This window comes from Thalassophryne amazonica, chromosome 14 (genome assembly GCF_902500255.1).
Source record: "Thalassophryne amazonica chromosome 14, fThaAma1.1, whole genome shotgun sequence".
Taxonomy (NCBI): Eukaryota; Metazoa; Chordata; class Actinopteri; order Batrachoidiformes; family Batrachoididae; genus Thalassophryne; species Thalassophryne amazonica.
In genome coordinates, this window is record NC_047116.1 from 26,971,715 (window position 1) to 26,993,086 (window position 21,372).

The following is a 21,372-nucleotide window of genomic DNA, read 5'->3' on the forward strand; positions in this document are numbered from 1 at the left end:
ACCCACTCTGCTGTGGTCTTTCTGCCAATTTTCACCCGTTTGATTCACCACAAAAAAAAAAAAACCTAACCCTCCCCACTTTCCTCCCCATAACACAAACACAAGGCATCAAATGCACAGTCTCTCACCGACTTAAAATCTCAAAGACCATCTGGCTGCTGAAAAGCATGAAAAAAAAATAATAATAATATATATATATATATATATATATATATATATTGAGGAAAAATCTGAGGTTGTGCAAATTCATTATCAAATAGTGCACTATAACCACATTGCACACACAGAGATGAAGGGTGGTCGATCAGAAGCCAGTCAGATGGACTGTTCGAGACTGTGAGCCCGCAGACCATCCCGCAGACACTGCAGCCCCACAGCTATCACTTACTTTGCGTGAAGGGGGGTGTGGCACTGTTGGCACTTGCAGCAGTGGCACTACCTATGGAGAAGCCAGCAAGGGGCGCCGTGGAGCTGTGGCTGGGCTGCACATCTTTCGGGATGCCACTGTGGGAGGCCAGTTGATGGCCAAAGGCCGCGCTGAACTGAGGGAGCTGTTGCTTGGGTTGTACGGAGGTGAGAAGGTCGTGCGATGTGGATGAGGAGGCGGGGGACGTCGTTAAGCCGGTCAAACCGCTCTGTGGCATCGCCGACAGAGCAGCCATTGGCTGCAGGGTCACAGAATGTGTGGTGGCAGGGGGTGTGGACAGCGAGGTGGAGATGAGATGACTTTCTGAGCCTATGAGATTGCCAAACTGCGTGGGGTCAGTGAGGGGGACAGGGAGGTTGTTCCACGAGGACCGTGGAGGCCCTGATACTCCACTGAGAGGGACTTCTAGCAAGAGCGGGGTCTCTGTCTGGAAGGAGCTGGTGTGGGGTGAAGATATGTGGTCGCTGTATGGCGATGGCACGTGCTCACTACTATAGTGGCTGCCGTGGGGAGATGACATGGACGTGTCTGATTTTGACAGGACGTGGGACGCATGCGTCCGAGAAAACGTTCGCTCTGTTAGGGGACTCTGAGCGAGCAGGGTGGTGGGCGAGGGGGCAACTGTCGAAGAAGATGATGTTGGTGGCTGGTTAGAAGGCTGCGATGGCGGCGAAGGGGGAAAGTGACCCCCAGTGGACTGTAGTAGATTGTCCTCCAGCTCAAGGCTGGTGAAGTTCTCTGTTGGGATGCGGCTGTTGAGAAGGTCCCCCATGGTCCCTGGCTGGACCGGCCCTGGGAACACTCTGTGGTCCACTCCTTCAGACGAAGCTAAGTCTCCCATGGATGTCAGGCACACCAACGACTCGGGGTAAGATGCCATTGCCTGCAGCGCCCGCACGAGCTCCTCAGCCTCCTCGGTGGTTGGCAGCAGATCCCCATTCTTACCTGCACACCAAACATATAATGTTACGGATTACAGCCCGGGATTCTGTGTGACATACAGGAAGGAAATAAGTTCAGACAACCTTCAAACAAGTCAAAGTCCTGCAGGTCATCGGGTAGTCTGGGTAACACATCGGAGAAATCCTCCTGGTTTAGCTCGAGGTCATTTGGAATGTCTGCCATTTCATTGGTGATGTCATCAGGAAGCTCGTCTGCACTCAGGTCTGGTGTTGAAGGGCTCCTGTTTTGAAGACGAGATGAGGAACAAGCTTAAAAACGAATGTGGGTGACAGGAAATTCTGGCAAAGCACATTCCTCTCAAAACTAAATCTTCAATCTGACGGTGGGACGCAGACCTGACGCTAGCCTGCGAGGGCATTGCGATGCTCGTTGATGGCATTCCCAGGTTTCCCTGCGGCAGTGCGGGAGGGATTGGTTTCTGAGGCCGGTGCGGCCCTCTCCTCCGCTTCTTCTTGTGTTTTTTGGTAAGCGCCGGTGGTTTGGTCTTTTTACGTGGCTTGCGCTGTTGCTGCTGCTGGTGCTGCACTCGCCGGTTACCGTCTCCACGCAGGAAGTTATCCTGTGTGGAATGTGCCAAAAGAGCAACGTAGGACTTAGTTGGAACAACACGATCGTGTGAAATCAGGCAGAGCAGTGCCACCGAACAAAGGCAGTGCTACAGACTGAACTCACCATCTTTTTGGCATGCTCTTCACAGAGTGGCGTCTGGTGCGTGATATCAAACACGGGAACGGAGCACTGTTGGCCGTCTGCAAATCGGGCCGTGCAACTCGAAAAGAGCTGCTGGGAGCGATTCAGCAGAATGTCTACACAGGAATTAAAGCAAATAACACTGGACTGAGGCAGCCTGACTGTTACATGACTGTGATTTACAATGATCTCTGAGTTTTAATTTTGTCAAACAGCACAAAGTTCCTTTTTGATGTATCTGGGCAGCAGTGCCATTTTTTGTAATTATGCTTCTGTACACCACCACAATGGAACTGAAATTAAACACTCTAGATGTCTTTGCAGTGTAAACTTTTAGTTTTAATCAAAAGGGTTTGTTAAAAATATTGCATTAAACTGTAAAATGCAGGCCATTTTATACACAGTCTCTGCATTTTCAGAATGGAAGTAATTAAACTCAATGAAAGTATTATTTACAGCCAGTTTCATTTCGATGACTCACAGGATGGATACATGAACATTTCTAACTGATTGAACATGTCCTGGATTTCATTTACGTCAATCGTTAAGAAATACAAACCATGTGGTAAATGTGTCTGCAGTAGGCAGTTCTCACAAACAGACTAACTGTACAAGGAGGCAAGTGAGGGAAGCCACCAAAACACCCCCGACAACTCCAAAGGATTTACAGGCTGCTGTAGCTGTGATTGGACAACCTGAGCATGGTGTAACTTTTGTCTGTTGGATCACCAATTATACAGACTCATGGTGGAGTGGAACAGAGAATTTTTCTTAAAAACCTACAGTTTATCACAAGAGACTCGCTCTGTTTTTGTTGTATTAAATTCCTTTGTTCCACTCCAACACCAAGCTGTGAATTGTGATGCAAGAGACAAAAGCAGTATCATCCCCAGTTTCGCCAATGGCATCTATAACTCCTTTAAAGTAAATTTAGCATCCAGCATCTTACTGTGTGCAACTCTTATGAATGTCATGACATATTCAGAGACATGAAAATGTTCATGTATTCATTCTGACTTGTCTCAAGAAAACTGGCTGCCAAAGTGATGAGCTGTATGAATAACTTTATACCCCCCCAGAGAACAAATGAATAGCTGCCCCCCACCGACACACACACAATTTCAACATTTTCATGTGTTTTTTATTCTTTTACACGTTAAACACATTTTAAACATATTTGTTTTTAAGGAACAGTCTATGCATTTACACATTTTACAGCCTTTGTAAAAATTTTAAACATTTTTAAAGCACTTTCTATTCGTTCACACATTTTACACCCTTCTCAAACATTTTAAATGTTACTAAAAGCTTTCTATTCTTCTATTTTCACCTTCTGTCATATTTTAAACATTGTTTTTTAACATTTAAACATCTGTGTTTTTAAATGTCTTTGAATAACTAACACATTTTAACATAAATAATAATTAAACTTTTACACATATTTAGTCTCTTATCTAGTCTTGTTTAGTGCGAGCAATGACTGATTCTTTGACACGCACGGGCGGCTGATGCAGGGATGCACTGTGGAGAGGAGGAAACAAAGATCGTCCTCTACTTTCTTTTTTTTTGGTTGCCTCAAACTCTGTCTTCTCACTGGTAGATTTACACACTACAAATGTATCCATTTTGCTCCTGGTATTTTAGCTAACAATGTTTTCTTTTACCCCCCCCCCTCCTTTTTTGGTTGGTTAACAGTGTTTACAGTTATTTTTTTGCACCTCCCCTCCCCGAAGAACTCTGGCGCAACCCCAGGGGGTGCACGCCCCACAGTTTGAAAACCACTGTTATAGTCTGTCCAGTTATTAATGGGCTGTGAAAATGGAAAGGCTGTTTATTCCTAAATAGGTAAAGTGATTTTTGTTTGATTTAAAGCTAAATGTCTACACTACAAGCACATCTTGATGATTTTATGGTGGTGGTGCAGAGGCAAAATAAAATAAAATAAAATAAAAAAAAACTCTGTGCCCAACTAGCTACTGCCCCAAATGTAGTACAACTGTGTCTGTGGGAACCAGCAGTCAAAATGTGGAAAGGATACGCTGAAAGCAGTGTTGAGTGAAAGGCAGCGCTCTGTTGGAGCAGGCCCGGCCTTTGGTGCTGCCGGTGCAGATCCCCGTCACCGTGTTCTGCTGCTGTGATGGAACCGTACTGTGGAGGTTAGAGAAAATTCATCGTCAATATCAACAACACTGAAAACACTCCACATCAACATGTTGCTCCTTGAGTGATGTGGGAAGACGTGTGCTACATTTCTAACTTATATCTTGGTAACGCTGGTATGTCACCCATTAACCAACTAAGACCTACTTGTGGTCTGATATTTTACTTATTATTCTGTAGGGGACAGGGAGTACCAATAAGGAAATTTTGGGAAGATACCTTAAGGAGCTCGGCGGTGTGCCACGTAACTCTTGGATCAGCTGCCCGGCACAGTTGGGGTTATTACTGGCAGCTTGCAACAAAGCTTTGCGGAAGGCATAGCGGTATCTCTTCTGGCGGATGCTTGCCCTCTCCTGCCTGCACATGTGCTTGTATTTCTCCTGAAGGTATGAGCAAAGCCGTAACAGTCGTGTTCTCCGAGAGGAACCGCTGTCTACTTCCAACCTGTTTAATAAGCAATTAACAGATGAGACAAGACAGACAGCATCAAGGTTAGGCCTAGAACTATGAATGCTACTGATAGCCAACTTTCTTTCTTTTTTTTTAATATCGATATATCGCAGTACTGGCTATAATTTGGTTAACGTACTTTGGCGACATTCTGAATGTTAATTCTTTGTTTAATGCTCTTTTCCGATATAACAACACTTGTTAATTTTTGCAACAGTTAAGTAGTTTTTGTTGATATTTGGCTCAGGTCTGTGGTGCACTCACAACTGAGGACTCCAAAACTACATCATTTCTAATGAAATAATTTAAATTCTCGCCAATTGGGGATGAATCATCATCTGCTTTGAAGCAGTAGATTTTCTCAGACCTAATCACATGTGCTTGTGGCCACATTACTACCAAGCACATTTTATGTTACAGCCAAATTCCAAAATAGTGTAAATTCAGTTTCCCCCTCAAAAATCCTACTCACAACACCTCATAATGACAACATGAAGTTTTTTTTTTTTTTTTAAATCACATGTACATAGTATCCACAACCTTTGCTCAATACTTTGTTGATGCACCTTTGGTAGCAATTACAGCCTCAAGTCTTTTTGAATATGATGCCACAAGCTTGGCGCACCCATCTTTGGACAGTTTTGCGGATTCCTCTTTGCAGCACCTCTCAAGTTCCATCAAGATGGATGGGGAGTGTCAATACACAGCCATTTTCAGATCTCCCCAGAGATGTTCAATCGGATTCAGGTCTGGGCTCTGGCTGGGCCACTAAAGGACATTCACAGAGTTGTCCTGAAGCCACTCCTTTGATATTTTGGCTGTGTCCTACTGAAAGATGAACAGCCACCCCAATCTGAGGTCAAGGGCGCTCTGGAGCAGGTTTTCATTCAGGATGTCTCTGTACACTGCTGCATTCATCTTTCCTTCAATCTTGACTAGTCTCCCAGTTCCTGCTGCTGAAAAACATCCCCACAGCATGATGCTGCCACCACCATGGTTCACTGTAGGGATGGTGCCTGGTTTCCTCCAAACATGCCTGACATTCACATCAATCTTTGTCTCATCAGCCGAGAGAATTTTGTTTCTCGTGGTCTGAGAGTCCTTCTGGCGCCTTTTGACAAACTCCAGGTGGCCTTTTTTTAAGGAGTGGCTTCTGTCTGGCCAGTCTACCATACAGCCCTGATTGGTGGATTGCTGCAGAGATGTTTGTCCTTCTGGAAGGTTATCCTCTCTCCACAGAGGAATGTTGGAGCACTGACAGAATGACCATTGGGTTCTTGGTCACCTCCCCAACTAAGGCCCTTCTCCCCCAATCGCTCAGTTTAGACGGGCAGCCAGCTCTATGAAGAGTCCTGGTGGATCCGAACTTCTACTTACATATGATGGAGACTACTGTGCTCATTGGGACCTTCAAAGCAGCAGAAATGTTTCTGTACCCTTCCTCAGATTTGTGCCTCGAGACAATCCTGTCTCAGAGGTCTACAGACAGTTCCTCTGACTTCATGTTTGGTTTGTGCTCTGACATGCACTGTCAACTGTGGGACCTTATATGTAGACAGGTGTGTGGCTTTCCAAATCATATCCAATTTACCCCAGGTTGACTCCAATTAAGCTGTAGAAGCATCTCACGTATTATCAGTGAAAACTGGAAACAGGATGCACCTGAGCTCAATTTTGAGCTTCATGGCAAAGGCTGTAAATACATGTGATTGCTTAGGGGTTTATATATATATATATATATATATATATATATATATATATAATCATTATGGAGCATTGTGTGTAGAATTTTGTGGAAAAGAAAATTAATTTCAACTATTTTGGAATAAGGCTGTAACATTAAAAAAAATGTGAAAAAAATCTCTAAAAACATCACTGATATGAGTATACTGTGCACCTACTGCTGAGGTACAAGTAAAAGAACCACAGATCACAGTCTAAGAGATGAAATCTAAACATAGTCCCTCTATGTTTAGATTTGTGTGCCAAAATAAATAAATTCAATAAAAAAAAAAATAGATAATTTGACTGTGCAGTAAGACGTGCCACAATTGTACGTTAATATCAAAACATGCAAAGCATCTTCTGAGAAAGGAGCAATGGCTGCCGAATCAAACCTATCAGTAAGCATATATTAATGTTTTCACTCTTCTTTTCTGCTCCATTATTTTCATATACAGATATGCAGCCACTTGTATTGATATCACATTGGAAAATGTTTTGTGTGAAAACCTTGATTGCAACATCAATGAGAGTACTATTATTCCTCAAGATCAGGCAACTTAAAAAAAAAAAAAAATTATTGTGGGAAACAAACTATGATACGCCAAATTCATGAGAGAAAGGTGCATCCTACCATAGACACCAAATTATCAAGAAAGGTTGGTTGTCTTGACCATGCTGAAAACTTTATAAGGATGGGTGGTTAACTCGCTCCAAGCAGGGCTTGTGAATACCAATAGATTTCTGTATACTTTCCACAAAATATGACTTTAGGAATTTTTAAGTTAACTGAACATATTTTAGTAAACTACAGTTTTTAATTACCATATTTTCTGGAATATAAGTCACACCGGTTAAAAAAATACCTTGGGTGGAAAGGGTTTAACAACAATAAAAATAAAATTCACACCTTTTTTCTGTATTTTCAGCTCATTAATTTGTGATTTTATGCATCACTGTAGTGTACTTTGTTGGCATTTATTATTTTAATATTGGAGTTTATTTTATACAGTGCTTTGAATCCTGGGAAAACCCTATGCCAACAGTAATTATAATTATTAATAACAACAAATGTGATTTTTCTGCTTACGAGTCGCACTGTTGTATAAGATGCACGACCTCCCAAACTAGTAAATAAGTAAGTAAATAAATAAAAAAACAAAAACCTGACATTCTGGAAAATATGATACTTGATTAATTGTAAAAGGTGTAATCTGTAGGATGTTTGCTTTATACAATAACAGCTGCAGCTTCAATTTTGCTATGTAAAAGGTACAAACCCATCATATGGTCTCCAAGAACTCTGAAAAGGAACATCTCTTTCTGCCTCCTCTTCATCATCTGCACTGTCCACTGACCAGTCCAATCCTGTAAGAGAACATGTTAGAACTGCTTTAGTGTTTAAAAGTGTTACATGTGGTCATACAAGAACACCATATTATGTCTGGGAATTAAGATTTCAAGAGAAATCCAAGTAAATTAGGTACCTAGATGAGGAAAGAGGTCTCCATGCTCCCGTTGTCTCTTCGCACAGAGTTGCACTAGATGTTGTAATCTGGCCAGGCAGTTGGCAGAAGGTGAGAAGGCAGCAGGACGCATGACAACCACATGCCGTTGATTGTTACTACTACTGTCCTTGCTTGCAGGCAAGTGAGTAGCAGTGAAAGGCATTTTTCTGCTGAGTGACTGCCCGGAAGGTTGCATCGGACTGGTTGCTGTGTTTGCGGGCATCCCCGGAGGCAGAAAGTTGACCGTCTGAGGTGGTGGTGGATTGCATAATAAACCCTGCTGCTGTCCTGGGAAAATGAAGGAAGTCACACTGGGGTGTTGTGGTGGCTGGAGAAGACCTGACTGTTGTCGTGGGAGATGAGTGTTGAGCGGCGGGGAGGGGTGGACACGGAGGACAGGGGAGGGACTAAAGTGCTCAGAAGGTGGCTGAAAGAGGTCCGTGTCATGGCAGAGTTTCTGGTTGAGCACCAGCCGGCTTTGTAGTTTCTTCTTGATGGTGTTGCCTTTCCAAGGAGTACCCACCTCCTCCCCATCCGAGTCTTCCTCATAAAAGGCAAAAGGGTCCTGTTGCCCTTGCCTGATGGGGAGCAAGAGCTCCCCATCAGGCAAGGGCAACAGCCGTGAACAAGGGGGGGATGGCGGAAGTTCATTGAGGCCATTGGGAGCCTTCAGCGCCAGGGAGGGCACGGTTATGTTGAGGGCCACTGACTCCAGGTGAGGCCGTGAGCGCATATCCTCCAACGCATCGTGTTTCTTTTTCCGCTCCTTCTTGGGAATAAAACCCAGAACCTGTAGATGGCTGTTACAGTACCTGAAAAACAAACATACCTTTAGCAGCCTGGCATATTTCTAAACTGCCCATTGGTATTACGACCCACATGCCCTCAATCATACACACCTGCGGTCCTCAGACTTGGGAATGGGGTTGGTACATTGCTGGCTGTTGTACTTAGCCACATATTCACATTGTTTGAAGGGAGCCGTCTTATCCTCCAGAACGTGTCGGATGCAGAAAGCATAGCCATTTAGCCTGCGTTGTTTGCAGAGCTTTGGGCTGTACGAGCACAACGGCTTATTGTCCACCTCTGAGAAGTGTATGTGTTTGCCTTCATACATCACGTGACTCTTGTCCCTGACAACATCAGCTGAAGGGATAGTCAGGAAAAAACAAGAATTACATCACCTTTACACCAAGGAGGACATCATGTCTGCATACACAGAGCTAACACAAATATTAATCAGTTCTGCAGAAGAATGTTGCCTGTCCATTCCTTGTGAAAATACATTCACACATTAAGGGAATGATTAGAGCTCCGCAATATAATTTGCTGCTAGGTTATTTTAATTGGCTTTCAAAATTTTAAATGCTGAATTTTTTCATCACATTAACATATCTATTAAACTGCTATACATCTATTCAATACATGTTACAAACATTTGTTTGGCAGCAACACCTACACCATAATAAAGGAGGCTAAGTGATTTAACACTGTTAGTATTGAAACAACTGGCAACTCGTCAGTCAGATAACTACTATTTGTCACTGTCGTTTTTATTCTATTTGAATATGATTCAGTTTTCTACTTTCCAATGTACAAAATAACTCATTTGCAGACTGTGCCCTAGATGTGCCCTCAGAGTTGAAAACTAAAGACAGCAGAGAGTGAGAAAGACTCTGGCTCCAGCAGTGTATTGTGCATTAAAGTAAAACTGCTCATATTTGGCTCTATCCGATTAACATCTTCGGCACTGTATCCTATCTTTTAATTTGGACCTGGTGCATCCAGCCTGCTATCATTCATTATCTATACCCAATTACTCCAATTAAGGGTCACAGGGTGGAGCCTATCCCAGCAGTAACCTGTTATCACCACCAGCAAAATATAACAATTTGCCTACCACAGGTGGAGGTTGAGCCATGGTGTTCCCAGTAATGAAAGTGGGCATGTAACATTTTTCTTTTGAATAGACTAAGATGGCAAGTCCTCTGACATGTCACCTTCCAGCAACCTGGCACCACCATTTTTACAAAGGGTAAAACGAATGGACCCTGTGCCTAGAGTACACGTGTTTCTCAAGTTTTCAGATGTATATTGATGAGGATTAACATAAACCAATCAAGTACTTTTTAGAGCCTGCTGTCACAGTCGGGTAACCTGGCTGCTGAAGGTTTCTTTATGTTCCATTTTGTCTCTTCAGGTTCTCGCTTGTGTCACTCGGGGTCACCACAGCAGATTTATGGCTGCAAATTTACCGGCTGCTGTTTTAGCCAAGACATTACACAATTTGATAAAACTGCATGTTCAAGACCACTTTGGGACTCAGATAAATAATTCATCAGTAGTGAGAGCCAAAGTCTGGTCATCAAAATAAACCTATTTTAATTTAATTAGAATAGTCAAAAATTAATTAGCATGACATTGGCAGAGGCAGAATGCACTACTGTTAACAGAGCCAATGATACTACAGTTAGCATGATTTAATTACAGAAATGCCACGACCACAAGGCACACTGGAAAAACTGAAAATAATAACAGCAATCCACCACGTTGCAAGAGGCAAATCCAAATTCTCCAAATGGTCCGATTGCAATGTTGCGACAATATGTGGTCCCTGCGCCTTGAATGTGCCTTGTGATCCAGAGCCAATATTTGCTATGTTATTAAATATTTAAAACAGACATGCAATGGCCAGGTGCCAGCAAGGCATACACACCGTTTGTCCAAAGGTAAAATGCATTCTTAAAAACATTTCACAACATATTTTAGCAATTAATATGCACTAAAGTCTAAAAGACCTACAAGTATTTTTGAACCTTTAAAGATGACGAGACATACAAATAAATAGAGGAATCACTTTTTGCACAAGACTGGCTGTTCTTCAGAAAGTTAATCTATTTTGAGTTATAACTGCATGGCTAGTTGAACATTAAATGACACTTAAAAAATAAACTGCTTTGTAATCGTTCACTCATTTTAACTGTGACGTTAAACTGTCAAAAAAAAGCCACTTGATTAAGTTTTCAAGTTGGTTCTGAGAACTCCACGGCCTGACACTTTAAGTAAATATTGGCCACACAAGGACAAGTTAGACAAGTCAAATGTTATTATGTCAGCCTAGTTTAAACGTTAATTTTGCGATGCACAACCTGGACATGGTAGCTAACTACCTAGCTAGCCAGTGTTAGCTTGGAGCCGAAGGGTAGGTGTGAAACTTTATTGAATAATAAAAAAAAGTTAATATATTTACACTAAGCACACGTTTATGAGGAAGGCATTAGACATTTCCGAAGTAGAAATGCACTTTATTAAAGCAAACCAAACGCGGAAAAGTATGAAAATCTGGCATTTAGCTCAGATAGCTGCCAAAGCTAAAAACACAAGAATTAGTAGGCGGTAGCTAACCAGGAAACGGAAACATCAGCAAATAGCGACACTATAAAGGTCCGTTTTCAGTTTGGTTATAATTTTTTTTAAAAATGGCCACCGTAATGATAAAATACGGACGTCATCCGCTTATTCCCACTTGTGAGACTCAAAAGACAGTATATATTTATGGCCAAATACTTCCAAACAAAGACTGTTACAAACGAGGCTTAGGGCCTGGACTCGGAGGCCTCATTCGATAACTATTTCAGGTCATGACATCATGTGATACTGAGCAACAACAAGACTTTAAACGTCATCAATATCTAACTCTCTACTCGAATCTAAGACAAGGAGGCATTTAGTTCGACTACAATTTATAAAATAAGCACAATCAATTAAAGGCCTCTTAGCTTCGATAACCAGCAGCCTCGAGTAGAGCGAGGTCGCCCGAACTGAGCACAGACAGCGGCGACCACAGAAATTGAGGTCGAGGCTGTGAAAACGGCTTTGCTTACCTTGAATTGGTTTGGGCTGCGTAAGGTATTCACTCCAGATACACGGCCGAAATGTCTATTAGAATCAGCTAGGCTACGTGCGCGTCGATATTCGCGATCGGATCGTTGAGAATGATGTTCATCGAGCTCGGTTGGATCTTGAAACGAAGATGCGCGTAAAATATAAAGCTAGCCAGAGCCAAAACATAAGCAGTAGGGAGGCTGGTGAGGATTTTAGTTGGATCCACAGCAGTCTCCTCACAGCACCACTACAGGCACTGCGGGGACATGACAACAATCCGCGAAACAACAACAACCTCTCCTACCATATTGGAACTTTGTTAAAAGCAGTGCAGAAAGTGCAAGAAAAATATCTTTGGGGGAAATTAAATGTAGTTTGGGTGAGGGACGATGTTGTTCTTTTAACCAATATATATGTATGTATTTTTAACAATGTCGTCAAATAGTTTTTACTGGGAAATTCAGAAAGTGTGAAAATGTGCCATCCACCTGGAGCCCAGCTGTCATCCTCCTCTATGAATGAATGAACGAATGACTTCTCATCTGCTCGCTACTGATGGACCACGTGTCAATCACAGCTCCACGGTTCAGGTAAAAACACCTGAGCAAGACCCAAGAGAAATCAGCGCCCAGTTTTTGATAACAGGAACAAGCTTTAATAAGAATTTTGCAATGGAGATCTGAATAAATGTGCTGCAGAAAGCTGGATTAATAATTGGCATATTAAATAGCTGGAAGTGCAATTACATTTCATTGATAATTTTAGAAATGATTAAATGGTACTTGCGTTCAAAACTTTGCCACGTGTTAAAGAGGTCGTATTATACACAATTATAGCAATATAGATTTCATGGTTATGCCATTGACATATTCTGATGGTTGTGTCTGTTGTTTTTTCGTCCCAGATTTACATCCCATTTTTTAAAATGAAAAAATCAGGTCAGGTTTTTTTTTTTTTTTTTTTAAATCATAGCCAGAATACATATGTAACAGCAGTTCTTATTATTACCTAATATTTTATGTCTGACTACATACAATTGTAACTGATTATAGACTCTTTCAGTGTCCCAGGGTTCTGGTTCAACTCGCCGGTTGTAAATATAAAAAATGGCATCACCACTTTTCACACACAAGGAAAAGAAACACAAACCAGCATGAAATGCGGTCACGGAAGACATCCAAACTTAAGATAATGTATATACAGATTATTTTCATTTATTTATTTATTTATTTCAAATTCCAGAACTAATCGCACCCAGGTTACATGCCATCAATAATTTAGTTCCAGAACATCCTTATTTTCTTGATAACTGCGAGGAAACAATAAATCTCTGTGTGACGCAATTATACCGCGCAACTGGAACCAAAGGATTGTGGGACCCTGAAGTCGTCTATTGCTGATTGCACCCACTTACACTGGTTAAAAAATAAAATAAAATCTTGTATGGACTTTGATAATTGAATTAGGGTAGTTTGGGGTGCTGAATCCGAATCTGAGCTCAGATTTCCTCTCACATCATGTTTTATTGTAATCTGCATGTTCCCTATTGATGGATTATGCAAAAGTTGTTCATTCACTTATGGGTTTGACACCACTAATCATTCACAAAAGCAGCTTCAAAGGCATAGTCTTTAAACCATGTTCACGAAATGTGAACAAGAGCCGTAATATTATTTATGACACAGAAGAGATGTGAGAGAGTGCAGGTTTTGCTTCAATGCTTGATACGAGATATATGTTTTCATATCTCAAAAACATGATGTGATTAGCAAAAACTAACACCAGATTCAGATTCAGCGCCCCCAAATTACCCAAAACCCGTTGAAAAACTCCATGCAGAAAAATTGTGTTGACCAATGTTATGATTCCATTATACTTTTTTCCTGCACACGCCAGTATTTCTTTTGCTACTTCTTATAGTTATGACCGGGCCTAGGGGTGAACCAAGACATAACCTTCAAAAATCAGGAAGGTCCTGATTACGGCATGCTGTACTCAATTGTCCACTTTCACGTACTTATACACAAGGTTATTCCCAGTCTACATTAATTAAATTTGATGATTAACTTTTTTTGCATCATGATTTATTCCGATGTCACAAATTTTTTAAACATGTTTAAAAGTTTCCTGAATGCTCATTCAACTTTTACTACCAGTAACACCTGATTTCAGGGCCCAAATGGGTATCCGATCCCCTTCAGATTTTAGACACTCAGATACCAAAACTTAGTAATGAGAGACAAATTTTATGTGCTGATATTCTCTGCAGTCTCAACACGCTGACCTATTAAATATTCCCAGGGTAAAGAAGGGGTTAGCATGTAAATGAGCCTTTTCTCATTGGGTACCAACTTTACCAGCTGATATTAGAAGGGTAAACTCTGTGGAAGTCTTCAAGTCAAGCAGAATCAGAATGCCTTTTATTGTCATGTACATTGGTACAACGAGATTAGGGCCATCCAGTTGCAGTGCGATAAAATAGAATAAAAATAAAAATAGTGCAAAAAAAGAGATAAAAATAGTGCAAGAGTATGTATCAAAAACAAGATATAAGTCTTACACACAGCTTTTTCATAAAGTTTATGATTTACGAAACATTAACTGGTTTGAAAATAATTTTATTTGAAGTTTTCTTTTTACAAGTTTTAGTGACCTGAAGGTTTAATTTGTGATGTTTTATGTTGACATTGTTTTATGTTAATTCTGTTTCAAAATGTAAAGCACTTTGTGTCTGGACTTCAAAGTCCTTTATAAATAAATCTAATTTGAATTTGAGAGGTATTACACAAGGTATTAAAAAACCAGCAAAGACATTTATCTGTATGTGGTGAAAGTGTTGAAGTTGTAGAGAGATTCACTTAGCAGTGACATTCATGTCTCTAGGTCCTCAGCTTTTGAGATCAAGGGATGCCTAGGAAGAGCTGATGGAGTCATGAGGTTTCTGAGCAGAGGTGTTTGGCAATGCCGGATGGTTTAAGTCTTTAGGGTGCGACCTGTCTCATGTATGGCTGTGAGACTTGAACACAAAGCAATGACCAAAGGCAAGGACTGGATGTCTTTGGTACTTGGTGTCTCCGAAGGATCCTTGGGTACCACTGGAATGACTTTGTGTCAAACGAGTGGTTACTTAGCAAGACTAAGATGAAGAGTATCGCTTGCATTATGAGGGAACATCAGCTTCAACATTTTGGCCACGTGGCATGTTTCTCTGTGCCTGATCGAGCCCACAAGTGTCTGAGTGTTGAAGACCCCAGTGGCTGGAGAAGGCCACAGGGACATCCACAGTTCATCTGGCTGCAGTAGATAAGTGGTTATTTTAGAGATGTGGGGATGGACTGGGTGTCTGCCTGAGTGATTGCCTCCCCAGGGTGGTTCCGTGGTAGTGTGGATCTGGTGAAGACTTGATAAAAAAAACAACAACAAAAAAACCCCCACATATGTTCTTTTCACTTTTGTGTGATATCTAGAGAGGAAGAATAATTGGTTTAGTACATTTATATAATAATAATAATCATCATAATAATAATAATAATAAGTAGTAACATCTTTATTCAGAATGTCCAGGCTCACCACAGTATGCAGAAACAAGAAATTCACGTAGTCTATTAACAAAACTGTCCTCATATGTTCCACAATCATTCAAGCTACACATTCATTCATAACTAATGAAATCAAAAGCATCTTCCCAAATTAATACTAAAACAAACACCATAATGTTTGATAAAAACTGAGAAACATGGCTTTTAAAAAAGGTTTATGCTATTTTGGTGTCATATCTGACACCACACTACTTGATGCTGACTGTGGCAACCAACTGCTCAGAATTGTTTCACCGTGGGCTGAGTAAGCCTCTGCCACTAGAGGCCATCAGAGTAGAAAATATGTCATAAGAAAGGAACCTGATTTTTTTCTCAGACGCCCTCGTTAAGAACCTGATTCACATGAAGCAGAAATCCATCACAGTATATTCTATAAATAAAACATTAATAAAATACATTAAAATAGAAATACATGCTAAATTATATGAGAAATGTTTTCTTTTACATTTACAACTGGCCACATTTACTAAAAAAAATGCTATGTAATGTTAAATACAGTCATTACAGTATAAATATGAATGTATCTAAAGTCAAGCTTTCTGGCGTCACTTATGTTCCGCATCAGTTATAATTTATATTTTTTTTGTTTGCTGTACTCAAACCACTGTAATTTAGTTTACATACATTAAATGCAGATTTTAAAAAATCTTATGTCTTTTATGTTAGTCTTACAACTTCTCCCAGCAACTCAGGGGTGGATCCAGGTTTCTCCCTGGAAAATGTTGAAATAAAGGGTGCATTTTCCTGCAATCTCAGGCAATTCAAGCATGTATTTTTATCAACAAGTTGAGTTATAAAAAACAAGTTGATAAAAAAAAAATTATTCAGTTTCTGACATCAAATGTCACAGTATTGTTTTATACTCTGCATAATGGTCAGGTTCTAAACTAACAACCAGGCAGGCAAGTATAAAGTTGGAAATAGCACATTATTATTTGGAGATATTAATGAGTCTTCATTGTTCAAGATGACTTATCCTCCTGGTTCTCAAAGAACACAGAGGTGCAGAAGAGGTGCCTGGGGTGAGCCTGAATGAAGCATTTGACAACACCCTCAGTCTTACGTTCTGTCACTTTTGTGTAGTGTACTGTCAGTATAGTCAATCCTGCCAACCTCTCTTCAAACATGGTTGCTGGCAGATATGTTTTCACATTTCAGAGGACAGAGAAAGACCTTTCTTTTGTTGGACAGGAATTGTTTTTTTTGTTTTTTTTTTCCGAATGCCGCAAATAATTTGTGTGGCATCTTATTGTTTTGTAAATAGTTGCACAGAAAACACCTGAAGCATTTCCTGCGTTTTAATGTAAATAGTTGTATATAACTTTGTTGTTTGCTACATTTGTACATATATTTTTGAAATTTACAATTTATATTTGCATTCTAAGTTATAAATATAATGCAATGCTAAAATGCCCTTGGCCATATGAGCCTTGTGTTCTTTATAATTTGCAGTTGTTTAATTAATTAAGACCTGGTGGTTGAGTGGGAAGAAATTTCATTGCACTCGTAATGACAAATCTATCTAATTATCAAGATCCTGTTGCCTTACATAAAATTTGTACCTGTTCATTGAAGCCCCTGTATTAATCAGTCAATAAAAAAAATATATTTACGTTTTAACAGCATCTGCAGGAGGCTATGCATGTGCATGTACATGTGCTTTTGATAAAAGCGGCAGTTATGCAAATCAAGGAATATTTGTAGATCACCCTCTGTGCATTTGCTGGTATTAATGAGACAAATTTAACTTCATAGGAAGGTAGCTTTGAGTTAGCAGGAGTTAGTGTGCACACTAACGTCGCAGAATGTGTTATCAGGTTATAAAAAGAGCATTTTCAGTTTTAGAAGTGTTTATTTATTGCTATCTTTTACATAATATATGACAAAGAGGATCTATTTACATACAAACAAAACAGAGTTTTGCAGCCAGCTACCAGCCTGTGATGTCACCATGCTAATGTCCATGAAATAAGTTCAGAGGTGTTATTAGGTTCCAAAAACGGTGTTTTAGGAGTGTTTATTTCTTGCTAGATTTTACATAATATATGACAAAGAGGATATATTTACACACAAATGAAACAGAGTTTTGCAGCTAGCTACTAGCCTGTGATGTCATCATGCTAACATCCGCGAAATAAGTTCAGAGGTGTTATTAGGTTCCAAAAACGGTGTTTTAGGAGTGTTTATTTCTCGCTAGCTTTTACATAATATATGGCAAAGAGGATATATTTACACACAAACGAAACAGAGTTTTGCAGCTAGCTACTAGCCTGTGATGTCATCATGTTAACATCCGCGAAATAAGTTCAGAGGTGTTATTAGGTAGCAAAAGCAGCATTTTTGGTTTTAGAAGTGTTTATTTCTCACTACCTTTTACATAATATTTGAGAGACATGCATATAAACACAGAGCAAAGCGATTTTGAAGAGACCAGCCATTGATGGTACGGTGGAGCTCTACTCTGATTGTCTGTCATCCCCCACCCCTCAAAAACAAAGCAGAACAGATTCAAACAGAATGTGACTTTTTTCTTTTCTTTTTTTTTACTTTGTCATTTCAAAAGACAATAACATTTACATTGTCCCGAGACTGGGCATCACACAAAGATTACATACAATTACAAATCAAAAACAAATAAAGGCATATGCTGTATTTTAAGAAAGTCAATGATTGGCCCCCAACTTTTATCAAAGACCAGAGCCCTTAGTGAAGTTGATCTGTCAGCTGCTCCATTATATAAATGTTTGACTTTTTGTGTCCATTGTTCAACTGTGGGAGATTCCAGTTTCAGCCAGTAAATTGTGATCATTTTTCTTGGGGTCATCAAAAGAAGGTGAAGCAGAAATTTTTGATCCTGAGAAAAGTTGTCTGGAAAAATGTCCAATAGGAAAATGAGTAGGGTCCAGAGAGATGCTCACTTTCATTAGATTCTCCAGTTTTTGATGTCCTTCCATAAATTCCATATTGGTGGGACAGTCCCAGAAGATGTGAGTTTGGTCACCCACAAATCCACAATTTCTCCAGCACTTTTCACTGACATTTGCTTTGAAGTGGAAGGACTTTAATGGCGTTCTGAAAAATCTAATTTTCATCTTCCAGTCAAACTCCTTCCAACTTTGACTGCCCACTCCCCTATGGCAACCAGAGCAAATATCACTCCAAACAACATCCTCTAAAATTACATTTAGCTCCATTACCCATTGCTGTTTTATGTGTTCCGTGTTGTCTGACATATCAGTCAACAATTTTTGGTACATTAATGATATTTGTTATTTCATTACACCTGCATTTTCAACCAAATTGATAAAATGTTTTTCTATGTTTGTAGATTCTCTTCTAATATGTTCCCAGTCTGTATGATTTGTTATGTAACTTCTAATTTGTAAATATGTATATAAATCACTTGTTGGTAACTCAAATTTAGCTCTTAGCTGTGCAAAGGTTTTGTTAGATAATATCTGTGCTAAGTACTTATTTTATGTTAGTTATCTGGTTTAAAGTTTAAATATAAGAGTTAAGTTTTATTTCCATCATTTATGTCTAAATTTTAGATGCAGGGAGGGCTACCCCTATCTGTGAGAGTCAGTAACATTAGAAATGTGAGAATAAACTACACCTATTGTAAATGCCCACATTGTATAAAAAGTGTTGTATGACCATTTTCTGGGCCTTTCACAAGATGGACACTGTCTGTGAGGGTCCCAGTCCGGTTTTCATTGTGACCTTTAATAAATCCAAAATGAGGACTACAGCGGTTTGGTTCTTGGAAAGGGGCAGTAAATGATATCTGTTTAAGCAGTCTTAATTTCCAAATTGTGGCCTTTCAACCTCTTAAAGTACCTCTTAAAATATGCCAAGGTTAGCCATATTTGAACTTGTCCAAGGTCTGTGTCCCAAGAATGTTCCCTGTGAATTTGAAGACTGTGGCAGTAATAGAAACTGGACTTATGCTGTACAAAGACAGACGGATGGATGGACACCAGGTCTTCGCAATACCTGATGGCCATACATTGGCCTCCCGTAAAAAAATGGTTTGTTAAACAGGTTTGTGGTTTTTCACAGTAAAATAATTTTAGGTTTTCACAGTAAAATAATCTTAGGTGACTGAAATAAATAAGAACTTAGAGGAATGAAACAATGAGAGGGGTACTCAGAGGACCATGCAGTGCATCTAGAAAGTATTCATAATGCATCACTTTTTCCACATTTTATGTTACAACCTTATTACAAAATGCATTAAATTTATTTTTTTTCCCTGAAATTTCCACATACAATACCCCATAATGGCAATAAAAAGAAAGTGTAGTTTTGTTTTTTTTGTTGTTGTTGGTTTTTTTAGATTTTTGTAAGTATATTAAAAAAAATAAATCTCACATACATAAGTATTCACAGCATTTGCCATGAAGCTCAAAATTGGGCTCAGGTGCATTCTGTTTCCACTAACCTTCCTTGAGTTGTTTCTACAGCTTAATTGGAATCCACCTGGGGTAAATTCAGTTGATTGGACATGATTTGGAAAGGCACACACCTGTCTACATATACTCAACAAAAATATAAACGCAACACTTTTGGTTTTGCTCCCATTTTGTATGAGATTAACTCAACGATCTAAAACTTTTTCCACATACACAATATCACCATTTCCCTCAAATACTGTGCACAAACCAGTCTAAATCTGTGATATTGAGCACTTCTCCTTTGCTGAGATAATCCATCCCACCTCACAGGTGTGCCATATCAAGATGCTGATTAGACACCATGATTAGTGCACAGGTGTGCCTTAGACTGCCCACAATAAAAGGCCACTCTGAAAGGTGCAGTTTTGTTTTATTGGGGGGGATACCAGTCAGTATCTGGTGTGACCAGCATTTGCCTCATGCAGTGCAACACATCTCCTTCGCATCATCCGTGAAGAGAACACCTCTCCAACGTGCCAAACAGCAGCAAATGTGAGCATTTGCCCACTCAAATCGGTTACAACGACGAACTGGAGTCAGGTCGAGACCCCGATGAGGACGACGAGCATGCAGATGAACTTCCCTGAGACAGTTTCTGACAGTTTGTGCAGAAATTCTTTGGTCATGCAAACCGATTGTTCCAGCAGCTGTCCGAGTGGATGGTCTCAGATGATCTTGGAGGTGAACATGCTGGATGTGGAGGTCCTGGGCTGGTGTGGTTACACGTGGTTTGCGGTTGTGAGGCTGGTTGGATGTACTGCCAAATTCTCTGAAACGCCTTTGGAGACGGCTTATGGTAGAGAAATGAACATTCAATACACGAGCAACAGCTCTGGTTGACATTCCTGCTGTCAGCATGCCAATTGCACGCTCCCTCAAATCTTGCGACATCTGTGGCATTGTGCTGTGTGATAAAACTGCACCTTTCAGAGTGGCCTTTTATTGTGGGCAGTCTAAGGCACACCTGTGCACTAATCATGGTGTCTAATCAGCATCTTGATATAGCACACCTGTGAGGTGGGATGGATTATCTCAACAAAGGAGAAGTGCTCACTATCACAGATTTAGACTGGTTTGTGAACAATATTTGAGAGAAATGGTAATATTGTATATGTGGAAAAAGTTTTAGATCTTTGAGTTCATCTCATACAAAATGGGAGCAAAACCAAAAGTGTTGCGTTTATATTTTTGTTGAGTGCATGTCAGAGCACAAACCAAGCATGAAGTCAAAGGAATTGTCTGTAGACCTCTGAGACAGGATTGTCTCAAGGCACAAATTTGGGGAAGCATACAGAAATATTTCTGCTGCTTTGAAGGTCCCAATGAGCACAGTGGCCTCCATCATCTGTAAATGGAAGAAGTTACAATCCACCAGGACTCTTCCTAGAGCTGCCCACCCGTCTAAACTGAGCGATCGGGGGAGAAGGGCCTTCATCAGGGAGGCGACCAAAAACCCGATGGTCACTCTGTCAGAGCTCCAGCATTCCTTTGTGGAGAGAGGAGAACCTTCC

The 21,372-nt window shown here is 40.3% G+C and overlaps 1 protein-coding gene across 1 annotated transcript; it reads right to left on the minus strand.

Annotated features, from left to right (window-relative positions):
* Nucleotides 1–211: 211 nt before the first annotated feature.
* LOC117524917 (INO80 complex subunit D) lies at nt 212–12,017 on the minus strand. Its single transcript, XM_034186732.1, has 10 exons — nt 11,805–12,017; nt 8,820–9,066; nt 7,900–8,732; nt 7,693–7,780; nt 4,460–4,684; nt 4,119–4,228; nt 2,063–2,196; nt 1,726–1,949; nt 1,453–1,610; nt 212–1,372 (listed from the first exon to the last, which is right to left on the minus strand). The coding sequence occupies exons 2-10, from the start codon at nt 9,035–9,037 to the stop codon at nt 381–383; spliced, it is 2,982 nt and encodes a 993-aa protein (XP_034042623.1). The 5' UTR covers nt 9,038–9,066; nt 11,805–12,017; the 3' UTR covers nt 212–380.
* Between the last annotated feature and the right edge of the window lie 9,355 nt (nt 12,018–21,372).